Below are 19,185 nucleotides of genomic sequence, written 5' to 3'. Positions count from 1 at the left end.
ACACATGGTGTATTTGGCAAAAATGCTCAGGGTGGTCTCCTGAGTCGATATAGCCATGTCCGTCTGTCCGTGAGCACATTTTTGTAATCAAAGTCTAGGTCGCAGTTTTAGTCCAATCGACTTAAAATTTGGCACAAGTATGTGTTTTGGCTCAGAATAGAACCCTATTGATTTTGGAAGAAATCGGTTCAGATTTAGATATAGCTCCCATATATATATATATATATATATATATATATATATATATATATATATATATATATATATATATATATATATATATATATATATATATATATATATATATATATATATATATATATATATACATATATATATATATATATATATATATATATATATATATATATAGCACAAGACGAACAATTAGTACTATAGTCAAGTGTGCCAAATTTTATTGAAATCGGTTCAGATTTAGATATAGCTCCCATATATATCTTTCGCCCGATATGGACTAATACGGTCCCAGAAGCCAGAGTTTTACCCCAATTTGGTTGAAATTTTGCACTAGGAGTACAATTAGTAGTGTTGTCAAGTGTGCAAAATTTTATTGAAATCGGTTCAGATTTAGATATAGCTCCCATATATATCGTTCGCCCGATTTACACTCATATGACCACGGTGACCAATGTTTTGCTCCGATTTAGTTGAAATTTTGCACAGGGAGTAGAATTAACATTACAGCTATACGTGCCAAATTTGGTTGAAATCGGTTCAGATTTAGATATAGCTCCCATATATAGCTTTAGCCCGATTTACACTCATATGACCACAGAGGCCAATTTTTTGCTCCGATTTAGTTGAAATTTTGCACAGGGAGTAGAATTAGCATTGTAGCTATGCGTGCCAAATTTGGTTGAAATCGGTTCAGATTTAGATATAGCTCCCATATATGTTTTTCTGATTTCGACAAAAATGATCAAAATACCAACATTTTCCTTGTAAAATCGCCGCTGCTTAGTCGACAAGTTGTAAAAATGACTCTAATTTTCCTAAACTTCTAATACATATATATCGAGCGATAAATCATAAATAAACTTTTGCGAAGTTCCTTAAAATTGATTCAGATTTAAATGTTTCCCAGTTGTCATTTACCATCTGTGATAACAACACAAGTTTGACTGTGATATTAGATTAAGTTAATTATTCTTGCAATTAGTAAATATGTGTTCTATGTCGTGCTGTAATAGTGTCGTATTAATAGACGTATATATTTTTTGCATAAGTAATTGACGAAAATTGAATATCCAATAAATAAATTATCCCTGATGAGGCTGGAAATAATCCCAGCGAAACGTTGGATGGAAATAATGGAATAATTCAATTCTTGCTTTATTCGCATTTTAAAGTGACCTTGAAAGCCCATTAAAAAACAAAAGGTAATAGTTTCCCATATTTTTTTAGTAACATTGTGTTCCACCCAAGTGCATTAGCCGACTTAAATTTTGAGTCTATAGATTTTGTAGAAGTCTATCAAATTCTGTCCAGATCGAGTGATATGTAAATGTATGTATTTGGGACAAACTTTTATATATAGCCCCCAACACATTTGACGGATATGGTATCGAAATTTTAGATCTTCAAAGTGGTGCAGGGTATAATATAGTCGGCCCCGCCCGACTTTAGACTTTCCTTACTTGTTTTTTATTGATTTTTATGGCACTCATTAAAGCACGGTCTATCATTAAACAGTAGACATGTTTACTATCGAACCAAAAGCAATTAATATATTTATGAGTTTTCTATATAAATTCTAATTAATTGTATTTTTTCCGAAGCATTTCTTTATTGCTAATGCCTAACGTTTGAAAATCATTGAAATGAGTATATACATTTATTATTAAAAATGTCCACATGGGTATTAAATAGTATTTATAACTTTCTCATTACTAATGAATACATTATGGCTTATTTTATCGAACTGACCTAAAACCCCCTCATGAAATAATAAATTATTAAATGCAAGTCGAGGATGAAAATGAGCGAGAGAAACGTGGAGACTAAAGTCACATATGTATATTGAATAAAATTTAAATTTTTTTCTACAAATTTAAATCTTTTTTTAAACAACCAATTACTCGTAAACAAGCAATAAACCAATTTTTAGAGATTTGCCTCGGTGATGCGTTGTCATTGAGATCAACAAAGAATCGGGTAGCACTCTTTGATGAAAGTGAAGTTCACCACCTGTGGTACCACAATGGTCAGAATAATGTAAGTGAGCCTAAAATAACCGTGCTGCCACTATACCTAACCTAACCTACACCGTAGGACACGACTTGGACTCAATCCAAAGGACACGCAAAAAAGGTCGTTGTTAAATTAATGCTAAAACTAACTCAAACTTAGGGCAAAAAATTTTGTTTTAGTAACATTTCAGTAACATTTTTAAGAAAATTCCCCAGCCTTTATTTCAAGTATATCTGTGATCTAAAGGAATAAATTTCTGTGACCGTACATATAAATGCAATGATAACACAGGGGAATAGTAGCTCTGTTGATTAAGAACTGCATTTCGTTTTTAAGGTTATTTGGTACACTGAATCCAAATCTGCACTTGGTTTTTTCTTCTATTAGCTCGATTATTCGTGATATACCGTTATGTTCAAAATTAAGGCACTTCCGCTACATATATTCGAATAACTTTTAAACATATTAAATTGAAACAAGTACATACGGCCGCAAGTTCGGCCAGGCCGAATCTTATGTACCCACCACCATGGATTGCGTAGAAACTTCTACGAAAGACTGTGATTTAGTCCATACATGGTATATATTAGACAAAAAAGTTATGTATAGTTAAGTCTACAAATAATTACGAATCGATATGGACATTTTGTACGTAGAGAGCCAGAATTGAAATATGGGGGTCGCTTATATGGGGGCTATATACAATTATGAACTTGATATGGACCAATCTTTGTGTGATTGGGGATCGATTTATCTGAGGGCCATATATAACTATAGACCGATATGGATCTAGTTAGGCATGGTTGTTAACGACCATATACTAGCACAATGTACCAAATTTCAACTCACTCGGATGAAATTTGCTCCTCCAAGAGGTTCCAAAACCAAATCTCGGGATCGGTTTATATGGGGCTATGTACGATTATGGACTGATATGGACCACTTTTGGCATGGTTGTTAAATAGCATATACTACCACCACGTACCAAATTTCAAGCAGATCGGATGAATTTTGCTTCTCCAAAAGGCACCGGAGGTCAAATCTGGGGATCGGTTTATATGGGAGCTATATATAATTATGGACTGATAGGAACCAATTCCTGCATGGTTGTTGAATACCATATACTAACATCACGTACCAAATTTCAACCGAATGGCTAGAATTTTGCTCTTCCAAGGGGCTCTGGAGGTCAAATCTGGGGATCGGTTTATATGGGGCCTATATATAATTATGGACCGATATCGACCAATTTTTGCATGGGAGTTTGAGGCCATATATTAACACCACGTACCAAATTTCAACTGAATCAGATGAATTTTGGTCTTCCAAGAGGTTCCGGAGGTCAAATCTGGTGATCGGTTTATATGGGGGCTATATATAATTATAAACCGATGTGGACCAATTTTTGCATGGTTGTTATAGACCATATACTGACATCACGTACAAAATTTCAGCCGGATCGGATGAAATTTGCTTCTCTTAGCGGCCTCGCAAGCCAAATCGGGGGATCGGTTTATATGGGGGCTATATATAATTATGGACCGATGTGGACCAATTTTTGCATGGTTGTTAGAGATCATATACTAACACCATGTACCAAATTTCAGCCGGATCGGATGAAATTTGCTTCTCTTAGAGGCCTCGCAAGCCAAATTTTGGGGTCCGTTTATATGGGGGCTATACGTAAAAGTGGACCGATATGGCCCATTTGCAATACCATCCGACCTACATCAATAACAACTACTTGTGCCAAGTTTCAAGTCGATAGCTTGTTTCGTTCGGAAGTTAGCGTGATTTCAACAGACGGACGGACGGACGGACATGCTCAGATCGACTCAGAATTTCACTACGACCCAGAATATATATACTTTATGGGGTCTTAGAGCAATATTTCGATGTGTTACAAACGGAATGACAAAGTTAATATACCCCCTATCCTATGGTGGTGGGTATAAAAATATCCTAACAATATTCTCTTTAAGTCGTCTTTACATTGTTATACCCTCCATCATAGGATGGGGGTATATTAACTTTGTCATTCCGTTTGTAACACATCGAAATATTGCTCTAAGACCCCATAAAGTATATATATTCTGGGTCGTGGTGAAATTCTGAGTCGATCTAAGCATGTCCGTCCGTCCGTCCGTCCGTCTGTTGAAATCACGCTAACTTCCGAACGAAACAAGCTATCGACTTGAAGCTTGGCACAAGTAGTTGTTATCGATGTAGGTCGGATGGTATTGAAAATGGGCCATATCGGTCCACTTTTACGTATAGCCCCCATATAAAGGGACCCTCAGATTTGGCTTGTGGAGCCTCTAAGAGAAGCAAATTTCATCCGATCCGGCTGAAATTTGGTACATGGTGTTGGTATATGGTCTCTAACAACCATGCAAAAATTGGTCCATATCGGTCCTTAATTATATATAGCCCCCATATAAACCGATCCCCAGATTTGGCTTGTGGAGCCTCTAAGAGAAGCATATTTCATCCGATCCGGCTGAAATTTGGTACAGGGTGTTGGTATATGGTCTCTAACAATCATGCAAAAATTGGTCCACATCGGTCCATAATTATATATAGCCCCCATATAAACCGATCCCCAGATTTGGCTTGCGGAGCTTCAAAGAGAAGCAAATTTCATCCGATCTGGCTGAAATTTGGTACATGATGTTGGTATACGGTCTCTAACAACCATGCAAAAATTGGTCCACATCGGTCCATAATTATATATAGCCCCCATATAAACCGATCCCCAGATTTGGCTTGTGGAGCCTCTAAGAGAAGCATATTTCATCCGGCTGAAATTTGGTACATGGTGTTTGTATATGGTATCTAACAACCATGCAAAAATTGGTCCATATCGGTCCTTAATTATATATAGCCCCCATATAAACCGATCCGCAGATTTGGCTTGTGGAGCCTCTAAGAGAAGCATATTTCATCCGATCCTGCTGAAATTTGGTACATGGTGTTGGTATATGGTCTCTAACAATCAAGCAAAATTTGGTCCACATCGGTCCATAATTATATATAGCCCCCATATAAACCGATCTCCAGATTTGGCTTGCGAAGCCTCAAAGAGAAGCAAATTGCATCCCATCCGGCTGAAGTTTGGTACATGGTATTGGTATATGGTCTCTAGCAACCGTGCAAAAAATTGGTCCAGATCGGTCCATAATTATATATAGCGCACATATAAACCGATCCCCAGATTTGACCTCCGGAGCCTCTTGGAGGAGCAAAATTCATCCGATCCGGTTCAAATTAGGAACGTGGTGTTAGTATATGGTCGCTAACAACCATACCAAATTTGGTCCAATCACACAAAAATTGGTCCATATCGGTTCATAATCATGGTTGCCACTAGAGCCAAAAATAATCTACCAAAATTTTATTTCTATAGATAATTTTGTCAAAATTTTATTTCTAGAGAAAATTTTGTCAAAATATTATTTCTAGAGAAAATTTTGTTAAAATTTTATTCGGTTCATAATAAAATTTTCATCATTGTCAAACAATTTTGTTCAAATTTTATTCGGTTCATAATCATGTTTGCCACTCGAGCCAAAAATAATCTACCAAGATTTTATTTCTAAAGAAAATGTTGTCAAAAGTTTATTTCTATAGAAAATTTTGTTAAAATTTTATTTCTGTAGACATTTTTGTCAAAATTTTCTTTCTATAGAAAATTTTGTGAACATTTTTATTTCTATAGAAAATTTTGTGAAAATTTTATTTCTATAGAAAATTTTGTTAAAATTTTATTTCTGTAGAAGATTTTGTAAGTTGCGTTACCGCAACTTAAGTAATTCGATTGTGGGTGGCAGTGTTTAGAATAAGTTTCTACGCAATCCATGATGGAGGGTACATAAGCTTCGGCCTGGCCGAACTTACGGCAGTATATACTTGTTTTTCAATTTACCAAGTAGTTTTAGAGATATCGTTCAAGTTTTGAAAAAAAATTGAAATTTTTTACAAAAAAAAAAATTGTTCTTGAAAAATTGCTAAAAAATAAAAATGGGACAAAAATCGCAGTTTTGTTCCAGAAACAGTTAGTTAAATATATTTCGAATAAAATGAGCTTTATTTCATTACAATCGGTGCACAACTTTTGATTTTGTTCACGATTTAGGGAATTGATATAAATAGTGATTTCCGTACAAATAACATTTTCTAATGGGTAAGTGTTTGTATGTAATTAGTTAGTTTTTTTATGAAAAAAAATCCGAAACTCCCAAAAAATATTCCCTTTAAGCCGTGCTTACATTGTTTTAAAATGTTCCAAGTCGTTTAAGAGATATGTTATCGTCAATTGGATCATACTCCTCCTCTTATCCCATCGCTGTTACTAAACCAGGACATCTGAACAATAAACAAATTCATCGCCTTCGGAGCAAAAAATTGGCCTCTGTTGTCATATGAGTGTAAATCGGGCGAAAGCCATATATGGGAGCTATATCTAAATCTGAATCTGAATTTGGCACGCATAGCTACAATGCTAATTCTACTCCCTGTGCAAAATTTCAATTAAATCGGAGTAAAAGATTGGCCCCTGTGGTCATATGAGTGTAAATCGGGCGAACGTTATATATGGGAGCTATATCTAAATCTGAACCGATTTCAATAAAATTTGGCACACTTGACTACACTACTAATTGTACTTCTAGTGCAAAATTTCAACCAAATTGGGGTAAAACTCTGGCTTCTGGGACCGTATTAGTCAATATCGGGCGAAAGATATATATGGGAGCTATATCTAAATCTGAACCGATTTCAATAAAATTTGGCACACTTTACTATAGTACTAATTGTTCTTCTTGTGCAAAATTTTAAGCAAATTAGGGTAAAACTCTGTGTGTTCACGGACATGGCTATATCGACTCAGGAGCCCACCCTGAGCATTTTTGCCAAAGACACCATGTGTCTATCTCGTCTCCTTCTGGGTGTTACAAACATATGTACTAACTTATAATACCCTGTTCCACAGTGTGGCGCATGGTATAAAGACCAGTAATTAGAGAGCCACAATTGAAATATGGGGGCTATATACTTATGTATATACGGTTTATATGGGGGCTATATGTAACTATAGACCGATAAGGACCAATTTTGGCATGGTCCATACTAGCACAATGTACCAAATTTCAACCGAATCGGATGAATTTTGCTCCTCAAAGAGGTTTCAGAGGCACGGTTACCAAAGGTGGTACAATTCTACCAAAAATGGTAGATTTTTTACCATTGGGAGATTGATGTTTTGGTAGATTTGGCAGAATATATCTCTCTAAAAATTTTCTATAGAAATACAATTTTGACGAAATTTTCTATAGAAATACAATTTTCACGAAATTTTCTATAGAAATAAAATTTTGACACAATTTTCTACAGAAATACAATTTTGACAAAATTTTCTATTGAATTAAAATTTTGGCAAAATTTTCTATAGAAATAAAATTTTGACAAAATTTTCTATAGAAATAAAATGTTGACAACATTTTCTAAAGAAATAAGCTACACTTGTAGTTTAGTCAATGCATGGTTTTAAGCTGAAATCAAAAACAACAATAATGATTGAAGAGAAACTAACAATAACAAACAAAACGAATGAAGATAGAAGAAGCACGCTCAAAAACAAACCCAGCCAACTACATTCAAATCGATGATTTGAGTTTGGCAAAGGAAAAGAGATATGTTTGCAAATTTGTTTGGTCAGTATCCGACTATCAAACCTTTTTTCGGAAGGTTCAAGTGTAGTTCACTTTGGGCTGATTGAATTACCCGAATTTATTCTGATAATTGGTGGATAGTTTTGCTGCAAGTAGAGGATGCTGATGAGGAATGTGGTAATTCCGAAACAGCTGTACATCCAACCATCTTGCAGTCTATAGAGTTTTGCCCAAATTGATTTGACAAGCATACTTTTCCTCTGCTGGTTAAGCTACACTTGTAGTTTAGTCAATGCATGGTTTTAAGCTGAAATCAAAAACAACAATAATGAAATAACATTTTGCCAAAATTTTCTATAGAAATAAAAGTTTGGCAAAATGTTCTATGGAAATAAAAATATGGCAAAATTTTCTATAGAAATAAAATTTTGGTAAAAATTTCTACAGAAATAAACTCTTGATAAAACTTTCTTTAGAAATAAAATTTTGGCAAAATTTTCCATAGAAACAAATTTTGACAAAAAATTTTATAGAGTGGCAGCCGTGTTCGGAGGTCCAATCTGGGGATCGGTTTATATGGGGGCTATATATAATTATGAACCGATATGATAAATTTGTGCATGGTTGTTAAAGACCATATACTAACTCGACCTACCAAGTTTCAACCGGATCGGATGAATTTTGCTCCTCAAGAGGCTCCAAAATGAAATCGGTTTATATGGCGGCTATATATTATTATGGACCGATATGGACCAATTCTTGCATGATTTTTTGAGACCATATACTAACACCACGTATCAAATTTCAACCGGATCGGATGAATTTTGATCCTTCAAGAGACTCCGGAGGCCAAATCTGGGGATCGGTTTATATGGCGGCTATATATTATTATGGACCGATATGGACCAATTCTTGCATGATTTTTTGAGACCATATACTAACACCACGTACCAAATTTCAACCTGATCGGATGAATTTGGCTCCTCCAAGAGGCTCCTCCAAGAGGCTCCTCAAGCGGAATCTGAGGGCCGGTTTATATGGGGGCTATACGTAAAAGTGGTCCGGTATGGCCCATTTGCAATACCATCCGACCTAAATCAATAACAACTACTTGTGCCAAGTTTCAAGTCGATAGCTTGTTTCATTCGTTCGTGGGCGTGATTTCAACAGACGGACGGACGGACATGCTTAGATCGTCTCAGAATTTCACCACCACCCAGAATATATATACTTTATGGGGTCTTAGAGCAATATTTCGATGTGTTACAAACGGAATGACAAAGTTAATATACCCCGCATCCTAAAGGATGATACGGTCAAAATTTGGTCAAGGGAAAACGCGTGTAAATCGGTGAAATCGTTTATTTAAAAAATCAAATTAAATTTCTTTTTCAAGTTCAATTAGTATAAAATTCAGGAAAAATATTCAGTTAGGCTTTCGCTTTTCCAAATCCAAATTGCCGGGCCTCACGCTTGACACCTGCCATCAGATGTTGTACAGACACCTTGTCCACCTTCTTCGCCGCAGAAAGCCAGTTTGCCTTGAACTGCTGCTCGTCCTTAGCAGTTTTTTTGGTCTTCTTTAGGTTCCGCTTGACAATAGCCCAGTATTTCTCAATTGGGTGGAGCTCTGGCGTGTTGGGAGGGTTCTTGTCCTTGGGAACCACCTGCACGTTGTTGGCGGCGTACCACTCCATGGCCTTTTTACCGTAATGGCAAGATGCCAAATCCGGCCAAAACAGTACGGAACAACCGTGTTTCTTCAGGAAAGGCAGCAGACGTTTATTCAAACACTCTTCCACGTAAATTTCTTGGTTGACAGTTCCGGAAGCTATGAAAATGCTGCTTTTCAAGCCACAGGTACAGATTGCTTGCCAAACCAGATATTTCTTTGCGAACTTTGACAGTTTTATGTGCTTGAAAATATCTGCTACCTTTCCCCTTCCTTTTGCCGTATAAAACTCCTGTCCAGGAAGCTGCTTGTAGTCGGCTTTGACGTAGGTTTCGTCGTCCATTACCACGCAGTCAAACTTCGTCAGCATCGCGCTTTGGCCGTCGTAAGTCGATAGTCCGGCTCGTTTTTTAGCTCGATGCACGGTTGTAGACGATACAGCTTATTTGCGGCATCTCAGAGAGGTCAGGGTTTCGCTTGAAACTACCGGCAACTCTCTTTGTCGTCTCAGCGGCTTCCGATTTTCGATTTCCCCCCGATCCAGACATCCTGGCTGTCGACAAACGTTCCCCAAACACTTTAATTACATTTGTAACGGTTGATTTGGCAACTTCTAGCGATTTTGCCAGCTTTGCGTGCGAGTAGCTCGGATTTTCGCGATGCGCGAGCAAAATTTTGATACGCTGCTCACCCTTTATGGTGGAGGGTATAAAAATTGGGACAAACTGAAGCATGAGTACCAATCCTGTGATAGGTCCGCTAGTGGCAATTTCCCGTTGGCCACATTCGTACAAGTAACTCCTTGGTACGTTTTTGTGTACATTAGTGAGCTCTTAGACATTCAATAGCGTTAGTCCAAGCTACTTTTTCAATATTTGTTGCATTTCAATATTTGTTGCATTCCTTCTCGCGATATAATCAGCTCACGAGTAAGTTTTCACCACTGTGGCGTGAATTTCGATCAAATATGACCTTCCCTTTTCGGATCATTTCTAGTGTTGTTATCGGTATTTTGTCCACTTTTTCGTACATGAAACAAAATATTTATTTAAATTGAGTCAAGATTGGGTATGACGGTCCAAAAATTTGATATAGCCCCTATATAAACCCATTGATTTGGGACCACAAAATACTGACAAAAAAACTTGGCCGGTCCCAAATATTTTATTTTTACACGAATGATTTTTGATTGAAGTAAGGATACCTTTAAGACACATTTCTCTTTTAAATTTGAGTTTTTCATATCTGAAAGAAATTATATTATGTTTCAAATAAACACTCCAAACACATCTCCTACTTATGAAAGCCTTTTAGCTTTGTAGACGATCTCATTATTATGGAAGAATTTTTCAGAATTCCAAATTATTAATCCCTTAAGGATTTTGGTATTGATTGATGATTGGTATTGAGTAAAAGATACGAAGTTTTTAAAATAAAGAGATTTTTTAGGGACCTCTCTGTGGCTTTAAATTTAGGGTTAATAAAATTAAAATTTGTATATAGATCTCATTCATCGAATTTTCTTTCTATTTTTGCGATATACACTCAAAAAAAAAGTGAACCCTCTATTTCACTAAAGCATATACTTCAAAGGGAACCACAGTGGTGCAATGGTTAGCATGCCCGCCTTGCATACACAAGGTCGTGGGTTCGATTCCTGCTTCGACCGAACACCAAAAAAAGTTTTTCAGCGGTGGATTATCCCACCTCAGTAATACTGGTGACATTTGTGAGGGTTACAAAGCTTCTCTAAGTGGTTTCACTGCAATGTGGAACGCCGTTCGGACTCGGCTATAAAAAGGGGGTCCCTTGTCACTGAGCTTAACATGGAATCGAGCAGCACTCAGTGATAAGGGAGAAGTTCCCCAATGTGGTATCACAATGGACTGAATAGTCTAAGTGAGCCTGATACATGGGGCTGCCACCTAACCTAACCTAACCTATATACTTCAAAGCAAAAAGTTTTTAATTCCAACAAGTATATACGGTCGTAAGTTCGGCCAGGCCGAATCTTATGTACCCTCCACCATGGATTGCGTAGAAACTTCTACGAAAAACTGTCATCCACAATCGAATTACTTGGGCTGTGGTATCCTAAAACTTCTTAACGTCGTTTTCTAAATTGTGAGTTAGTCCATACGTGGTATATATTAGACAAAAAACTTTTTGCACGGTACTTAGAGAGCCAGAATTGAAATATGGGGGTCGCTTATATGGGGGCTATAAACAATTATGAACTTGATATGGACCAATTTTTGTGTGATTGGAAATCGATTTATCTGAGGGATATACACAGTCTCACATAAGTTTACATACCCCTGAGTTTTGTACCTCTTAACTAAACATATTTCTTGTTGTTGTTTATAACCCATACCAAAAAAATCTTCTTGAAAATTAACAATTACTTTGATTTTCAAATTAATTTATTAAAACGAAAGGATATATATGCATATTTTTTAAAATTTGATTATTTAATGAAAATATAAATTATTTAATCGTATGTAAACTTGTGTGAGACTGTGTATATAACTATAGACCGATATGGACCTAGTTAGGCATGGTTGTTAACGACCATATACTAGCACAATGTACCAAATTTCAACTCACTCGGATGATTTGGCTTGGTACATTGGCTCCTCCAAGAGGCTCCAAAACCAAATCTGGGGATCGGTTTATATGGGGCTACATATGATTATGGACTGATATGGACCACTTTTGGCATGGTTGTTAAATATCATATACTATCACCACGTACCAAATTTCAAGCAGATCGGATGAATTTTGCTTCTCCAAAAGGCACCGGAGGTCAAATCTGGGGATCCGTTTATATGGGAACTATATATAATTATGGTCTGATAGGAACCAATTTCTGCATGGTTGTTGGATACCATATGCTAACATCACGTACCAAATTTCAACCGAATGGGAAGAATTTTGATCTTCCAACGGGCTCTGGAGGTCAAATCTGGGGATCGGTTTATATGGGGCCTATATATAATTATGGACCGATACCGACCAATTTTTGCATGGGAATTTGAGGCCATATATTAACACCACGTACCAAATTTCAAATGAATCAGATGAATTTTGGTCTTCCAAGAGGCTCCGGAGGTCAAATCTGGTGATCGGTTTATATGGGGCCTATATATAATTTTGGACCGATGTGGATCAATTTTTGCATGGGAGTTTGAGGCCATATATTAACACCACGTACCAAATTTCAACTGAATCAGATGAATTTTGGTCTTCCAAGAGGCTCCGGAGGTCAAATCTGGTGATCGGTTTATATGGGGCCTATATATAATTATGGACCGATGTGGACCAATTTTTGCATGGATGTTAGAGACCATATATTAACACCATGTACCAAATTTCAGCCGGATCGGATGAAATGTGCTTCTCTTAGAGGACTCGCAAGCCAAATCGGCGGATCGGTTTATATGGGGGCTATATATAATTATGGACCGATATGGACCAATTTTTGCATGGTTATTACAGACCATATACTAACACCATGTACCAAATTTCAGCCGGATCGGATGAAATTTGCTTCTCTTAGAGGCCTCGCAAGCCAAATTTGGGGGCAATACCATCCGACCTACATCACTAACAACTACTTGTGCCAAGTTTCAAGTCGATAGCTTGTTTCGTTCGGAAGTTAGCGTGATTTCAACAGACGGACGGACGGACATGCTCAGATCGACTCAGAATTCAACCACGACCCAGAATATATATACTTTATGGGGTCTTAGAGCAATATTTCGATGTGTTACAAACGGAATGGTTTTACCCCCCATAGGAAGCAAATCCTTATAATAAATCTTAGCTGAAAAATCTTTGCTTATAATTGAAGCGTTTCTATCTTATGTTAAATGCAATATATCAGTCGATGTAAAGACGATTTCTTTAAATTAAAAGTAGTTTTCTTTACCTTAAGGAAAATTTTCCTTGCTTGAAAGTCTGGAATTTTCAAAATGTGTGTCATAAATTTAATGAAAAAAATTTAAAGCTACAATTGTAAAATTTCCTTTAATTAAATTTTGATTATTTTAAAGAAATATATTCTTTATATTGTTTAAATTGCCTTACTAACATTAAGGTAGCATAATCTTCCATATTAGGTCAATAATTTTTTCAGTATAGAGGTTTTTCAGGTCCACAAAGATAGAAGTGTCAAATAGGTTTTATATTAGTTGATATTCTGATATAGCCGTCATATTGACACATCTCCTGATTTTAATTGGTAAAAATCGATTATGAAAAACAATCGATATCGACTTACCTAAATAATATTAAGCCATACAATTTCCCATTATAAACCCACAATGCATGACACTGTAAAAAGTTCAACTTTGTTTTGCATGACCAAGCGCATGGCTTTTCAACTGCATGGAGCTCACCAAATTGAATGCCATGGAATGTGAAATCTAAATAAAGCAAAATACAAAAACAAAAAAAATCAAATTAATTAAATCATCAGAGTTCTCTTTGATAAATGCAACAACGGCAAAATGTGCACACAAATAATTCCAGAATAAAACTCCACCCAATGCTGATAGAGGCGATCGTAAACCATCCGTTAAACGACAAGTATCGTGGGGACCACCTACAGTGGCAGAAACTGATGCTGGGACAGTTAAAGTCAAGAAAATCATCTCAAAGCCAAATGGTTACTACAATGCCACAGGAGCTCATGTAAAAACGAATTAATATTGGAGAAAGTCTACCAAGGGTGGGGGTGAGATCAGAACAGCACCCACCCATCACCCTACCATCATTGACATCATCACCCTCTCATTGTCAGTCACAACAACAAAGTCACTAGCAAAAGCTTTAATCTAAAACAATTGGACGAGGAACGAAATTTTTTAATTAAGAAAGTTTTCATGTGGAAATCCCTATCTAAGTATTTTGTAAAAAAAAAAACAAACCCACCCAAATCTCAAATACCACAGCAGAACAAAGCAATAGCGGAAGATTTAAAACCACAGCGGAAACGGAAACGACACAGAAGTTAATTGGCATCACCAGCAGCAGCAGCAGCGACATAAGTCAGCAACAATTGTAAATAAAAACCAACATCACTACTATTGCTTCAACTATCGTTTAATTTGTGATATCTAACATTGCGTTTTTGGTCTATTTAAGAAATTTAAGCAAACAAAAATATATTCCATAATGATAATAATAAAAGTTCCAACAAATACATATAAAATTTCTATTTTAAAATAAATCTAGTCTTTATTTTAGATATTTAAAAATTGGCTTATTTAAGTTTTGGTTTTAATGCTACAGTAAAATATTTTCTTTTTTTTTTCTTGGAGGTCAAACTACTGACAAAATATGTACCACCACTCACATTTGGTGAAGCAACAACTAAAACAGCCAAAAAGCGATGTTGGTGCATTACCATTTTGTATTGCAGTCAAGTGTAATTACATGTCACTCACATGCCAACAACTGCGAAAGAAAAGACCTCTTGTATACAGCATTTGGCTATTGAAATATTACTGTTAGATCTGATTAATTATACTGTGTAACTAAAATTTTTTCCAACATAATTTTTCGAAGAGTCAATCCCGGCTTGGCTTCGCCACGCTTGTACTAGGATATTTTCATACTTTATTATCATACTTAGTCCACTTTACCTCAATTAACATTTTAATTGAATAAAAATATATTTTCAATTAGAAAATGTAATTGTCCATTTTATTAGGAAATAAATAATTTCTACAGTGTGGCTGATATGTCTTGCAACTAACTTCTATTACTAAAAAGTTGCTGTTTGAATTTTCGGCTTTGTAATTATTTATATACCATACAGATCGTATGACATTTTGTACTCAATGTTATGTGGTTCGACTTAAAAATGGGTATTTTTATATAGAAGAAAAATTTGTTGGACTAATGTCCAAATGACTTCATTAATTCTGAAATGTTCATAATTTATGAAATTTCTTGGCTTTTTGAATTTTGACTACAAACCTAAAAAGCATTCATACACCCAGAGAAGGAATATGATCACCTCAAACATGTTTCAAGATCACCATGTTACTTTTTCACAGCGACCATGTAGCATTTTTGTCGAAAAAATATTCTTTTCTCGTCAAACATAACATGCTTTCCGAAATCAGATACATAATTTCCGAGAAAAGAACATGGTTTCGGCAAACATGCTACCTGTTTTCCGTGAAAAAGTAAAATTTTGCTCTTGGAACATGGTTGGGGTGATCACATCCCTTCTCTGCGTGTAAAGAGGAGAGGTTTTCCAACACTTTATTTTACCAGGTGTACCAGTATGAAGTGAGCGTCAAGATACAAATATCTCGAAAGGGATAATTTGTTGAAAACGAACCCATTTTTTTGTTTGTTTGTTTGCTATGATATCTGTGAAAAATATATAGTATACACATATTTTTTCATTTTGTTAAAAACGTCGAATTGAGTGAAGAAATCCGATGTCAAATCATGCAAATATGAGCAACTCACCCACACAAAAATGCATTTTTGTGTTGCCGAGTGACATTTTTTTGTGGGTGAGTTGCTCATATTTGCATGATATGACATCGGATTTGTTCACTCAATTACCCAGCAAAAAAAACCGTCGCCAAAAAAGTAGTGAAAATGTTCTTTTTGGATCCGGAAGTGGTGCAAAATTAGCGCAGAAGCGATGATTTTAACATGGGCTTGTCATAGGACGGATGTCTACCATTTCATCAGTCGTTGCACTGAATTTGCATCACTTCTTAAGGTGTGATGCGAATCCAGTTATTTGGATGTGAATTAAGAAATGTTGTGATATTTTGACGAATAAATAATTAATAATGCATTATAGCGCTTGTCTGGAACGTTTACCATCAAATATTTTCAAAAATTCGCAGAGGAAAAGAATGTTTGTCAAATTTATTTGGGCAAAGCCCTATAGACTGCAAGATGGTTGGATGGACGCACGTATCGGAGTTCATTAAACCCAACAATGAACCACACTTGAACCTTCCGAAAAAAGTACAGTAGTAGAGGAGGATGCTGATGAGGAATGTGGTAATTCCGAAAAGTGCGTCCATCCAACCATCTTGCAGTCTATAAGGCTTTGCCCAAATAAATTTGACAAACATTCTTTTCCTCTGTTGGTTAAGCTACACTTGTAGTTTAGTCAATGCATGGTTTTAAGCTGAAATCAAAAAAAAAAAAACAACAACAATGATTAACCCTTTCGACCCTAAAGTTGCCTGTGGGCAACTTTTTGTGTTTTGAGACTCACTGTCAGCGTTGTTTTTGTTTTTGTTCATAAAACTGTAACGGTATCGAAAGCTACAAGTGTTTTCTTCAAGTTGAATGAAAAATCAGATAATTTGGTTGTCAATTAGCAAAAAATGTTTCATTAATACGCACGTACCTCAAGAAAAAAATATTTGCGAATTTAAAAAGAGGTTTTTATACATGTGACTTTTTTCAAAAATTACAACTAAAATCTTGAAAGTTTTTATTAAATCTATTGTAGTACATGTCAAATAAAATATTTCTGGAAGTCAAATCTTAGAATTGCAAAAAAACAACAGATGGGAAATTTTTAAAATTGAAAAGTTGCCTGTGGGCAACTTAGGGCAAGGGAGGAAGCCCCTTCTTGGCAACATTTTAGTGGATTAGCACGAATATTGACGCTTTATAATACTTTGGTTTTTTACACCGCCAGTTAAATTAACATGGGTTAGAAACAAAAAAAAACAAAACATTTTCGTGAGTCACGCGTGAGTCACTCGAAGCCGTGAGTAAAATTTAAACGAACTCTCGTGAATGAAATTTAAACGAAACCTCGTGAATGTGCGTGAACGGGATTAAAGAAAAATTTGTGGCGCGTGAGTAAAAATCAAATTGTGTTCGTGATTGTGAGTGAGTAAAATTTCTCCGAAATCACGCTCCCGATAAAAATTTACTTTCACGATCCAACCCACGCTCAAGATAAAATTCACATTAACAATAAAATTCATATTCACGATAAAATTCGCACTCACGGTAAAACAGACACAAAAAGTCACAATCACGAACAAATTCACGTTCAAGCTCACCGATTTTAAATTCGAGCTCACCGATTTTAATCACCTTTACATATTTAATCATGCTTAAGATTTCAATAGCGTGAGTCACGAGAAATTTCGTTAATTACCAGAATTTTATTGAGCCACGAAAATTGTCGTGTTCCGAAAATATTCGTGACTTACGAGATTTGTCGTGAATTACGAAAATTGTCGTGAATCGTGCGAAAACGTGAGACATAAACATTGTTCATGTGTGAGCGTGTGCGAGTATGACTTTTCATTTCGTGACCGTGAATTCCTACCCACATGGCATGCGTGAGTACAAATATTTCTTCGTGAATGTGTTTGAGCGTGATTGAAATTCCACTCACGCGCGCTTCTAAGTATATATTTACTGTAAAATAGGGAGCCACCGTGGTGCAATGGTTAGCATGCCCGCCTTGCATACAAAAGGTCGTGGGTTCGATTCCTGCTTCGACCGAACACCAAAAAGTTTTTCAGCGGTGGATTATCCCACCTCAGTAATGCTGGTGACATTTCTGAGGGTTTCAAAGCTTCTCTCGGCTATAAAAAGGTGGTCCCTTGTCATTGAGCTTAACATGGAATCGGGCAGCACTCAGTGATAAGAGAGAAGTTCACCAATGTGGTATCACAATGGACTGAATAGTCTAAGTGAGCCTGATACATCGGGCTGCCACCTAACCTAACCTAACCTACTGTAAAATAACAAAAAACTTAACAAAAATCCAATAAAACGTAATGCGTCTATCATTACAAAACAAAATAGTTTGTAGTCACAATTCTCCCATTCTCTACCGCCTAAACGAATGGGCGTGTCGACCCGAAATTTTGGCTAGACGCTTCTTAAATGACTTCAATATGATTAAAAGTAAAAAAAAAAATTTTAGCGATACCTATAAAAATTCGGGGTCGAAAGGGTTAAAGAACAAAACCAACAATAACAAAACAAAACGAACAAAATTTTCTATAGAAATAAAATTTTGACAACATTTTCTATAGAGATACAATTTTAATGAAATGTTCTATAGATACAAAATTTGGACAATATTTTCTATAGGAATAAAATTTTGACAAAATTTTCTGTAGAAATAAAATTTGGACAAAATTTTCTATAGATAGAAGTTTTTGATGAAATGCTCTATAGAAATAAAATGTTGACAAAATGTTCTATGGAAATGAAATTTTCTATAGAAACAAAATTTTGACAAAATTTTCTATAGAAACAAAATGTTGACAAAATTTTCTTCTATAGCAATAAAATTTTGACGAAAATTTCTATAGAAATAAAATTTTGACAAGAATTTCTATAGAAATAAAAATTTGACAAAATTTTCTACAGAATTAAAATTTTGACAAAATTTTCTATAGAAATAAAATTTTGACAAAATTTGCTGTAGAAATAAAATTTTGGCAAACTTTTTTTTCTATATAAATCTATTGAAATAAAATTTTGACAAAATTTTCTACAGTAAAAAATCTTAACAAAATTTTGTATAGAAATAAAATTTTGACAAAATTTTCTATAGAAATAAAATTTTGACAACATTGTCATAGAAATAAAATTTTGACAAAATTT

The 19,185-nt window shown here is 35.5% G+C and overlaps 1 protein-coding gene across 9 annotated transcripts in view; it reads left to right on the top strand.

The window, feature by feature from the left end:
• Positions 1 to 19,185, top strand: part of axo (axotactin) — a 396,767-nt gene that overhangs the window by 331,602 nt on the left and 45,980 nt on the right. The window contains exon 21 of one of the 9 annotated variants that reach the window (XM_075304127.1): positions 14,086 to 14,785. The exons of 7 other annotated variants lie outside the window; for them this stretch is intronic. In XM_075304127.1, coding sequence (XP_075160242.1) covers positions 14,086 to 14,262 — 177 coding nt within the window. In that variant the 3' untranslated portion in view covers positions 14,263 to 14,785. Of the gene's footprint in view, positions 1 to 14,032; positions 14,786 to 19,185 lie in introns of those variants that run through there. One more of the 9 variants, XM_075304130.1, reaches the window with a different exon arrangement.

Source organism: Haematobia irritans, chromosome 4 (assembly GCF_050003625.1).
Source record: "Haematobia irritans isolate KBUSLIRL chromosome 4, ASM5000362v1, whole genome shotgun sequence".
Taxonomy (NCBI): domain Eukaryota; kingdom Metazoa; phylum Arthropoda; class Insecta; order Diptera; family Muscidae; genus Haematobia; species Haematobia irritans.
This window is presented reverse-complemented; position numbering and strand designations above follow the sequence as displayed.